This window comes from Coenobita brevimanus, chromosome 45 (genome assembly GCF_032717465.1).
Source record: "Coenobita brevimanus isolate Jiangsu-jjx chromosome 45, ASM3271746v2, whole genome shotgun sequence".
Taxonomy (NCBI): Eukaryota; Metazoa; Arthropoda; class Malacostraca; order Decapoda; family Coenobitidae; genus Coenobita; species Coenobita brevimanus.
In genome coordinates, this window is record NC_136998.1 from 36,229,357 (window position 1) to 36,238,507 (window position 9,151).

General features: G+C 42.7%; 2 protein-coding genes across 2 annotated transcripts; both read right to left on the bottom strand.

Annotated features, from left to right (window-relative positions):
* Positions 1 to 227: 227 nt before the first annotated feature.
* On the bottom strand, positions 228 to 1,358 carry LOC145398501 (uncharacterized). Its single transcript, XM_080271377.1, has 2 exons — positions 1,277 to 1,358; positions 228 to 556 (listed from the first exon to the last, which is right to left on the bottom strand). The coding sequence occupies exons 1-2, from the start codon at positions 1,356 to 1,358 to the stop codon at positions 228 to 230; spliced, it is 411 nt and encodes a 136-aa protein (XP_080127503.1).
* Positions 1,359 to 3,335: 1,977 nt separating this feature from the next.
* Positions 3,336 to 4,416, bottom strand: LOC145398502 (uncharacterized). The gene is made up of 2 exons (XM_080271378.1): positions 4,402 to 4,416; positions 3,336 to 3,668 (listed from the first exon to the last, which is right to left on the bottom strand). Exons 1-2 carry the CDS (start codon positions 4,414 to 4,416, stop codon positions 3,336 to 3,338), a joined length of 348 nt encoding a protein of 115 aa, XP_080127504.1.
* Between the last annotated feature and the right edge of the window lie 4,735 nt (positions 4,417 to 9,151).

The window sequence follows — 9,151 nt, forward strand, 5'->3', positions numbered from 1 at the left end:
TGTGTGTATGTGTGCCCAAGGAGTGTGTGTGTGTGTGTGTGTGTGTGTGTGTGTGTGTGTGTGTGTGTGTGTGTGTATTAGGTGTTTGTATACATGTCTAGGGTGATGGTGTGTAGTGGTGGCGTTTGTGATGCTTTGATATAATTATGAACTTGTAGATGGAGGTTGGGGGGGGGGGCAGACTGAGGGTGCATGTGGAGATTGGGATGAGGTGCCAGTAGTCTCATTCAGTGATACCCGTAGCCACAATTAACACACACGGGGTGATCGGAGTACCAACCAAACGCCCCGTAGCCCCCTGTGTAGGCCCCGTAGTCCACATGGTCATTACCCCCGTAGCCCCCTGCCTGACGTTCGTAGCGATCAGAGGCACGAGATTCCGGGCCCTGAAGTTCCAGCACGGGGGGAAGGACTTGCTGGTAGGCGGTGGAACGTGCCTGTGCCTGGGGGTATGCTTGGAGGGAGCGCACGTGTCTCACCAGGTGTATGTCCTCCACAGGTACGGCTATGTAGCGTGGTCGTGCCTCACATAGCGTTACCAGCACTCCTATAGTACCTGCACGTGCTCATCATATATTAATGTTTAGTTATCATATTTTCCCATATATTCAGCACTTGCATGTATAACCTCTTGGGTTCATATGACTCACCTGAATATAATTTCTTGAGGTTAACTGAAATAAGATGCTAGTGTCATCTCGATAAGGAGAAGGGCAGAAATAACACACACACACACACACACACACACACACACACACACACACACACACACACACACACACACACACACACACACACACACACACAGTTTACAACAAATAATCAAAAGCACAAAATTGCGACATCTTAGGTCATTCATTAACCCTTATAGCCTATATCGTGAGGCTTTCCTGAGGCGAGTAAAATTGCCTCACGCATAGCTGGACTGTATTATGACGTTAGCCGAGGTTCAAGGTATTAAGCAAAATAGCATACCGGTAGCATCAGCCTCAACTGCTATTCTTTTTTTATGCAAGGAAGAAGGAACCAAAGGCCTAGTATCAGCCTCAATTGTTATTCTTTTTTTTAATGCAAGGAAGAAGGAACCAAAGCCAAAAGCACACAAGAGTGTTCCCTCCAAGAAAACACAATATCAAGATAACAGAGAGCCAAATACAAGAGCCGTTCACTCCGAGATCCCCGGACACTAACCAGTATGATCAGATATACGGAAATACGAGTAAAAGCATTGCCCATATCCACTTTCATCGAGTCTGTGGGTAATTATTGGCTATACATGTAGTAAGCTTGAACAGTAATACACTCAGCTCCTTAGTCTTCTCATACTGAAAGCTGTCACTCACCAATTTGAGGTCCATATTGGCTCTGCGTGTGATGGTTCAGGATCAAGTGACTGGCTTAGAATCATTTTTACCATACGCTTCTGATATTAAGGCACTGGAAAAAATGTTCTTATTAATCATTTTCAAAAACTGAACAGTTAATCTAACACAAACTGCGAGAAATAGGTTATAATAAGAGCAATATTACTAACATTTTCAAGATGCTACAGTTACCCGTTTAAAATTAAAGTTTTCTTTGATACATTAGTTTCGTTTTCTATCCCATATATTATTTATTTTTGGGTTAACTTTGGTATTAATTTGCAGACTTACCACAAATAGTCATTCTCTTTTTATAGTCTGGGTTTCTGCTCTGACGTATTAGGCATATATAGCTTTTATTGTGAATTCTCGAAATTTCCAACAATGCCCGTTTCCTACGACTGAAGTTTAGGCGGGAAACGGGAACGAGAGACGGTGACGCTCGGATATAGGAGTTCCCAGCTCCCGGGGCCAAGGCTTATTTCATCGAATTTTCAAGAGGTTAGTACTTTTTATAGTGTTCATAAAGAAATATGCACTCATTTACAGCCTTCAATGTGGCCGCAAATTGGACGACCGACTATTAAAGAAGTTATTCGTGTTTGAAATATCGGCTAAGTGCAATACTCTGCCCTACGCGAAACTGATATCTAGGCATTCGCTTCCATTTTATCGGTTAAAAGATGAATTTTACAACCTAAACTATATAAAAAACGCTGCATCTGCATTTAGAGTATCGATAGAGTATTTGTATTGTCATTTTCTGTAACTGGACTACGGAAAATAATATGCTGTAATGTGACGAAAATTTCCTCTAAGTTAAGGTGAGCGAACTTAAGCTACGGAAAGAGTAAGTTATGTCTTATTATTCACAAGGTTTATACGAGCTAGGAAACACAGCAAAAAGAAGAGGAAGAGAAGAAGGAGGAAAGGACGAAGGAGAAGAAGAAAAGAAAATCCCGGTGTTATATGACTTGGTGATTCGTGTTGAAAGTTTGCGATTCAGTGCATGGTAGCAGGAAAATACTCGTATCTTGCATATTTCTTACCGTTAAAGTCTCACTAGATGCTATTATCAAATTTATAACACGGAACCTGAAGACACCGCTTATAATTATGTGGTAGGAATAGAGTTGGATGTCTTATCTTTAACTGGGCGACCAATTCGAGGCAGGTAGGTAGAGATGGGTAAATATGTTTCTTTGAAGTGACGTGTGTGTTCTCGAGTTCCATTCACACGCCTACCGCGGTCGTCCTCACACTTGGTGCATGTGAAGGTCTTATTATTGAAGGGTGAAAAATGCTGGAGGATTGCGTGTGCACTTTTTTTTAATGGCTACTTCTTGCATGGAGATCGTGGTGCATGAGGTATCCATATTCAGAGTCGAGGACAGAGCGAAGGGGAGGCGATCTGTTTGTGACATAGATAGATAGATAGATAGATAAAAATAGATGGATAGATAGATAGGTATATAGACTGATACTAATACTAATAAAACTACTGAAACGGTTACATTTTTATTAACAATGCTATAACACATGCCAAATAATAACGATAATGATTTTAACTTAAATTGGACTAGATTTGGGAATTACTGCGTTTGTCTTGTGTCTGACGTGCTAGACTTACCCTTCATGTGTGTGTGTGTGTGTGTGTGTGTGTGTGTGTGTGTGTGTGTGTGTGTGTGTGTGTGTGTGTGTGTGGACAGGGTGGTTTTGCGTGTAAATTGATTATGTGCCTGTGTTTAGGGTGGATCATATATGTGTGTATGTGTGCCCAAGGTGTGTGTGTGTGTGTGTGTGTGTGTGTGTGTGTGTGTGTATTAGGTGTTTGTATACATGTCTAGGGTGATGGTGTGTAGTGGTGGCGTTTGTGATGCTTTGATATAATTATGAACTTGTAGATGGAGGTTGGGGGGGGGCAGACTGAGGGTGCATGTGGGGGTTGGGATGAGGTGCCAGTAGTCTCATTCAGTGATACCCGTAGCCACAATTAACACACACGGGGTGATCGGAGTACCAACCAAACGCCCCGTAGCCCCCTGTGTAGGCCCCGTAGTCCACATGGTCATTACCCCCGTAGCCCCCTGCCTGACGTTCGTAGCGATCAGAGGCACGAGATTCCGGGCCCTGAAGTTCCAGCACGGGGGGAAGGACTTGCTGGTAGGCGGTGGAACGTGCCTGTGCCTGGGGGTATGCTTGGAGGGAGCGCACGTGTCTCACCAGGTGTATGTCCTCCAAAGGTACGGCTATGTAGCGTGGTCGTGCCTCACCTAGCGTCACCAGCACTGCCAGAGATAGCACCTGCGCGTGCACACCATATATTAGTGTTATCATACCTTCACATACAATCAGCACTCGCACATATTACCTCTTTGGCTCATATGATTCTTTCAACTGAATATAAATGAATGGGGTTAACTGAAATAGGATGCTACTGTTATCTCGATCAGGAGAAAGGCAGAAATAACACACACACACACACACACACACACACACACACACACACACACACACACACACACACACACACACACACACACACACACACACACACACACACACGCTTACTTTACAACAAATAATCAAAAGCACGAAATCGTGACTGCTTATGTCACTCATTAACCCTTGTACGAGTATTCAGTGAAGTTTTCCTGAGGCGAATAAATTGCCTCACGTTAGTTGGCTTGAATTATGAGTTAGCCGAGGTTCAAGGTGTTAAGCATAATACCAGCATCAACCTCAATCGCTTTGCTTTATTTTTTTTTTTTTTAATGCATGGAAGAAGGAACCAAAGGCCAGGAGCCAGCAAGATTGCTCCCTCCATGAAAACACAAAGATTACAGAGAGCCAAATACAAGATCCTTTCACTCCGAGATGCCTAGACACATTAACCAGTATCATCAGATATACAGAAATACGAATCGAACAGTGCCCATGTCCATTTTCATCGAGTCTGTGGGTATTTAGTACTTTTTGTTGGCTATACATAATAAACCTTTCCTTTGGCCTTCTCGTATTGAAAGCTGTCACTCACCAGTTTGAGGTCCATGATGGCTGTGGGTGTGGTGGATGTTGATGATGTGGCTGCCTCTCAGAAAGTAATGGACGCCAGGTGGCCGGGGTGTTTATATATATACAGGTGAGTGAAACCGACACTCTGGTGACGTCACGCAGTTTCCCTACCGGAGGGGGAGTGCGTTGGTGGGGGTGGCAGTAGCACTTTCGCTTGTGTTACCTGTAAATATTTAACCGTTTCGTAATTTACATGCACTTTTTCGTAGTTTAAATGCCTCGTGGGTGTTCGAGTATGGCTTGTGTTTCATAACCTCTTAGCTAAATAGCAGAGTTTAACCACGTAAAACTAGAATGCATTCAGAGAACGCATAACGCCGCCAACGCCATAAGTTTTATAAAAATCTTAAAAATCCTTAAATTACCCTATCTCGCAATGTTAAAAAAAAAATAAAATAAAATAAAATTGGTTCCGCATCTAGATCCGGATCCGCCTCAAAATCGAATTATCTTTTCCTTGGCCAATGGGCTACTCCCCCAGAAAATTTAATCGAAATTCGACTGTGACTTTTTGGGATATTTTGAGTACAGACAAACAGGCAGACATGAATGATCACATAGCCTCCGCCCAATTTCGTTGACGGAGGTAATAATCTAGTGGTAGCCGTATTCTCGTCACCATGGGAGGCTTGCTAGCTCCTCTTTCTTATCGGTTTCTTTCTCCATATTATACGACACTTTTATCATTGCACTCTATATAAGACAGATAAACATAATACTATTAAGATGTGAAAAAAAAATCGGATGCTAACTCCTTATTATCCGTCTCGGGGTGTAGGTGTCCAGGACAAGGCTACCGTAAACCTGTATGTTAATCCGTAGAAGACTGATTTATGTCCATAGCAGCATTTTATATGGTGGAAATCCCTCCTGCCACCACTACGAGATTAAACCCTTTTTAGACCACCAGGCGTCTAATGTTTACCATGCTGCATAAATCGCTTAGAAAAAGGCGATAGAAAGCCACGCAAGCACATGAGAATACGAGTATAGCTTAGAAAGAGACAGCATTCGGCTACTCCAGATGAAAGTGTGATTTTTTGCCCTGGCCAGTTGCATTGCGGATGAACTGGAGTGACTAAAAATAAATAGATAGATAAATATACAGATAAATAAAAAATGCTGTATACCTGGCAATATTTAATTTCTTCAGTACGTTGACATCGCCTCAAGACAATTTTATTCAGTTTTGAGCAGATCTCTTGTGTTGAAACGATTTATGGAGATTTTTTTTTTACTGCCTTCATGATTTAGGTCTCTCTCTCTCTCTCTCTCTCTCTCTCTCTCTCTCTCTCTCTCTCTCTCCAGCTGAACAAAATCATCTGATGGCAACAAGAACGGAATATACATCATACTGAAGTGGTTCTGTGGCTGGGTTGGGCTTTTCTTCAGCTGGGTAAAATCGTCTGGCATTAAATGGAATAAACCACGGACCGTCATTCTAAGACCAAGTAAGAAAGGCATAGTGTTGGGATTAATTCTCTAGGTTCCTGTGACTCCATCTCAGCCAGACAGTTGCGTCGTCGGGTGCAATGAAAGGCTAGACTCCGAATACAGTACTTCATAATGAAGGGCCCTTGGATATGGCCTTTTTTTTTAATTTTTTTATTTAACTCTCTTCAGAATAGACAAATTTAGTACACAGCTTTATTATTTATTTACTTACTTCTTTATTTATTCATATATTTATTTTGCATATTAGTCTCCTCTGTCGCCATCTCTGTCCACACCGTTCTCCCAAGGCAAGATGCTCGCCTTCAACTGTCCCTCCACTTCATTTTTTTCGCATTGCTTTCGCCCATGAGATTTAAATGAGCAACATAACTCGGGGAAGTATGCACAACCCCTCTGAACGAAGTCGACAAACTATATTATTTGGCAGCGCTTGGATCTGGTGGGTCGGTTTGCACACGTCTGGCAGATTAATCTATATATGTGCAAGTAATGTTAAACAGGCCATAAAAGGCAATCATTTCCGATCAGGCAAAGACTTCTTGTTTTTGTCCCAGTCGGGGTTGGCAGCTCTTGCGCATCTCCATTTTTCTCTGTCTGCCGTGTCCTCCCCACTTCCCCCCACCCCTACCCCCTCACATACTCTGTTCTCACATATTTCACTCCACTCCATTTCTCCATCTGATTCGCTGTTTCCTCTGAACCCTCACACCCCCTCCCAGTCTCTCTCGATGTCTTCGTAATTGCTTCGTTCATTCTCGCCACATTTCCGTAATGGAGCAATCTTGCCTCTCCCACCTTCTCAGTACCGATAATAGAGAAAGGAATAAATACACGTCTACCATCCCATTACCTGCATCGTGAATCAATGTCTTTCCCCTGAGAGTAAAGTCAATAAAAAATTATATGGTTCTTCTGCCTTTACTAAAAACTTCGAATACCATACTAAGTCGTCTGAAATGTGTCAATATCTAGTTTCCCTTGCTATGGTTCTCATGTTGAAACAAACGAGTGTTTTGGAAAGCGGGATAGAGTTTGGCCTATTTCATTAATCTTGTAGTTCAGATCTCGTTAAACATGTAATATATTCATCATCCTGATTATTTAGGGAACCAAAAATGAATACATCCATAAGCAAATGGAGAAACATTGCTATACATAAAGTAAGGTAAAGAACATGACTGAGGTTATTTCAGTAATCACATATCTTTTACACGCATTCCCTAGTTTCTAGTCAATCATTAATGTAAACTAATACGGCATCAGCGTGAACTTATACCCACTCAGAATCACGAAACATACTGAAACATACGGAGTGAGTGGCATCTATACCAGAAAAACTGAAGCACTACTGAGCTGTTCCGATCCTGCGATCCAAACCCTCGAGTCGAGCAGGGTGAGCTTCGTATCTTGTCCGGGTATTGCTCAGTCCCGTCTCACTCCTCAGTGGTTACGATCGTTCGAACAGTGAAGAGAAGCTGGACATGCCCGAAAGCCCAACAAAGTTCCGAATTTCCTAGTCGACACCTTGATTTTACGAGAGAAGGTAAGGTAAACAGGCACGAGTGCCGTTAGAGGTGTATTTGAGTCTTGAAGCTGCTAAGTTAAAGACTGAAATGCTGGAACGAGACTTGAGGCGAGCCAGGTGGTTAGGCTCGGGATGGTCTCATCATGCCCATGCGCACACGGGCCATCATGAGTCGGGCTGGGGTAGTATTCTGATCCGTAACACTCCTTTCTTAGTGATTTACGAACACATCATATCTCAGTCTCCTCATTTTTTATATTGATGCATTGTGATTATTTAGGCGAAATAAGTAGCATACAGAAGAATGATAAGGAAGATGTACAGCAAGCCTCATGTACCGACAAGAGTCCGTGAAAGTGCCCGCAGGACACACATACCAGCAAGTGCGCGCGCATACGCACACAATCACATACAGTACGTATACACATACACAAACACACTCACATACACATACATACAAATGTAAATACATACACACATACACTAGCACACATACACACACATATACATGCACATGCACATAAATAAGCACACACACACACACACACACACACACACACACACACACTTTCCTTTAACGTTTGTACACCTCCTTTTATACGCATTAGTCCCTCGGTCAAGCCTGCAGATGCGTCATACGAGTTTGTTTCCTCGTGGGTTTTAGGAAGTTTCAGTGTAGGAGAGATCTCGTATGGACGTTTAAAGTTCCCCATTAATTTTTTAAAGATCCTTTTTTAAAGATCTCTCCCTTTTTTCAGTTCGATGACGTTTAAACCCCCTTGAATCTGCCTTTTCTGTTTTATTCTTGCTGCCTCCAGACGATTTTATTCAGCTTAGGAGAGTGTTCTAGTACTGAAGAGTTAAGAAAGACTATATCTAACCCGTGCAGATTAGAAAGCGAACCCTAAGGTGAATAAAAATCGTCCGGAGAAAGCAAGAATACAAAGTAAAATGCGCGTCATAGGGCTGGAGAGATTGGCTTCATTCTTTACTGCTACCAGACGATTTTATTCAGCCTAGATGTTGGAGATAGTCGTTGTAATGAGGATGTTAGTCTCCGTTAGAGCCTTCAGATGGGTGATTTCCTTTTATGTCCTTTTTATTTTATTCTTGCTACTGCCAGACGATTTTATTCAGTGTGTGTGTGTGTGTGTGTGTGTGTGTGTGTGTGTGTGTGTGTGTGTGTGCGTGTGTGTGTGTGTGTGTGTGTGTGTGTGTGAGAGAGAGAGAGAGAGAGAATTTTCTAATGGCCATAAATAACTTCAGCTTTACCTTCTCTCTCCCATTTGTCTCAGTATTTTCTCAACAATTTTCTCTCTCTGAGTGAGGCGGTGGCTCAGTCGGTAGAGAGGTGGCCTGCGGTATTACCGGACCCAGGTTCAAATCCCAGCTGGGGCAGGGAACAGTTTAAGTATTTGAATTTCATATAATCAGACTTTACTGATCTGCCAGAAGACCCGCCGACATGTCGTAAAAATACCCCCGCTAATACCAGTACACCAGTCCTGTATGAGACAGCCCTAGCATGTATTCAATACGGACGGTGGGTGTTAGCGCCGAAGTGGTGACATGTAGAGGTGTATGGTATGTAAGAGGACTACTGGGCCTTGGGAGCAGGCTGTGAAGCCTATGCCCAGAATCGGACACACATACAAACACATACACACACAAAAAAATGTGTTGCAAATGCTTTAGTGACAGATTTGGAGCATTCATCACCATCATCATCAAT

Excerpts from the sequence above, each read along its gene's own strand:
- LOC145398501 (XM_080271377.1), bottom strand. The coding sequence starts at position 1,358 with ATGGACCTCAAATTGGTGAGTGACAGCTTTCAGTATGAGAAGACTAAG. Across the intron at positions 557-1,276 it reads ACTGTTCAAGCTTACTACAT|GTACTATAGGAGTGCTGGTA; the intron begins GTATAGCCAATA and ends GAGCACGTGCAG.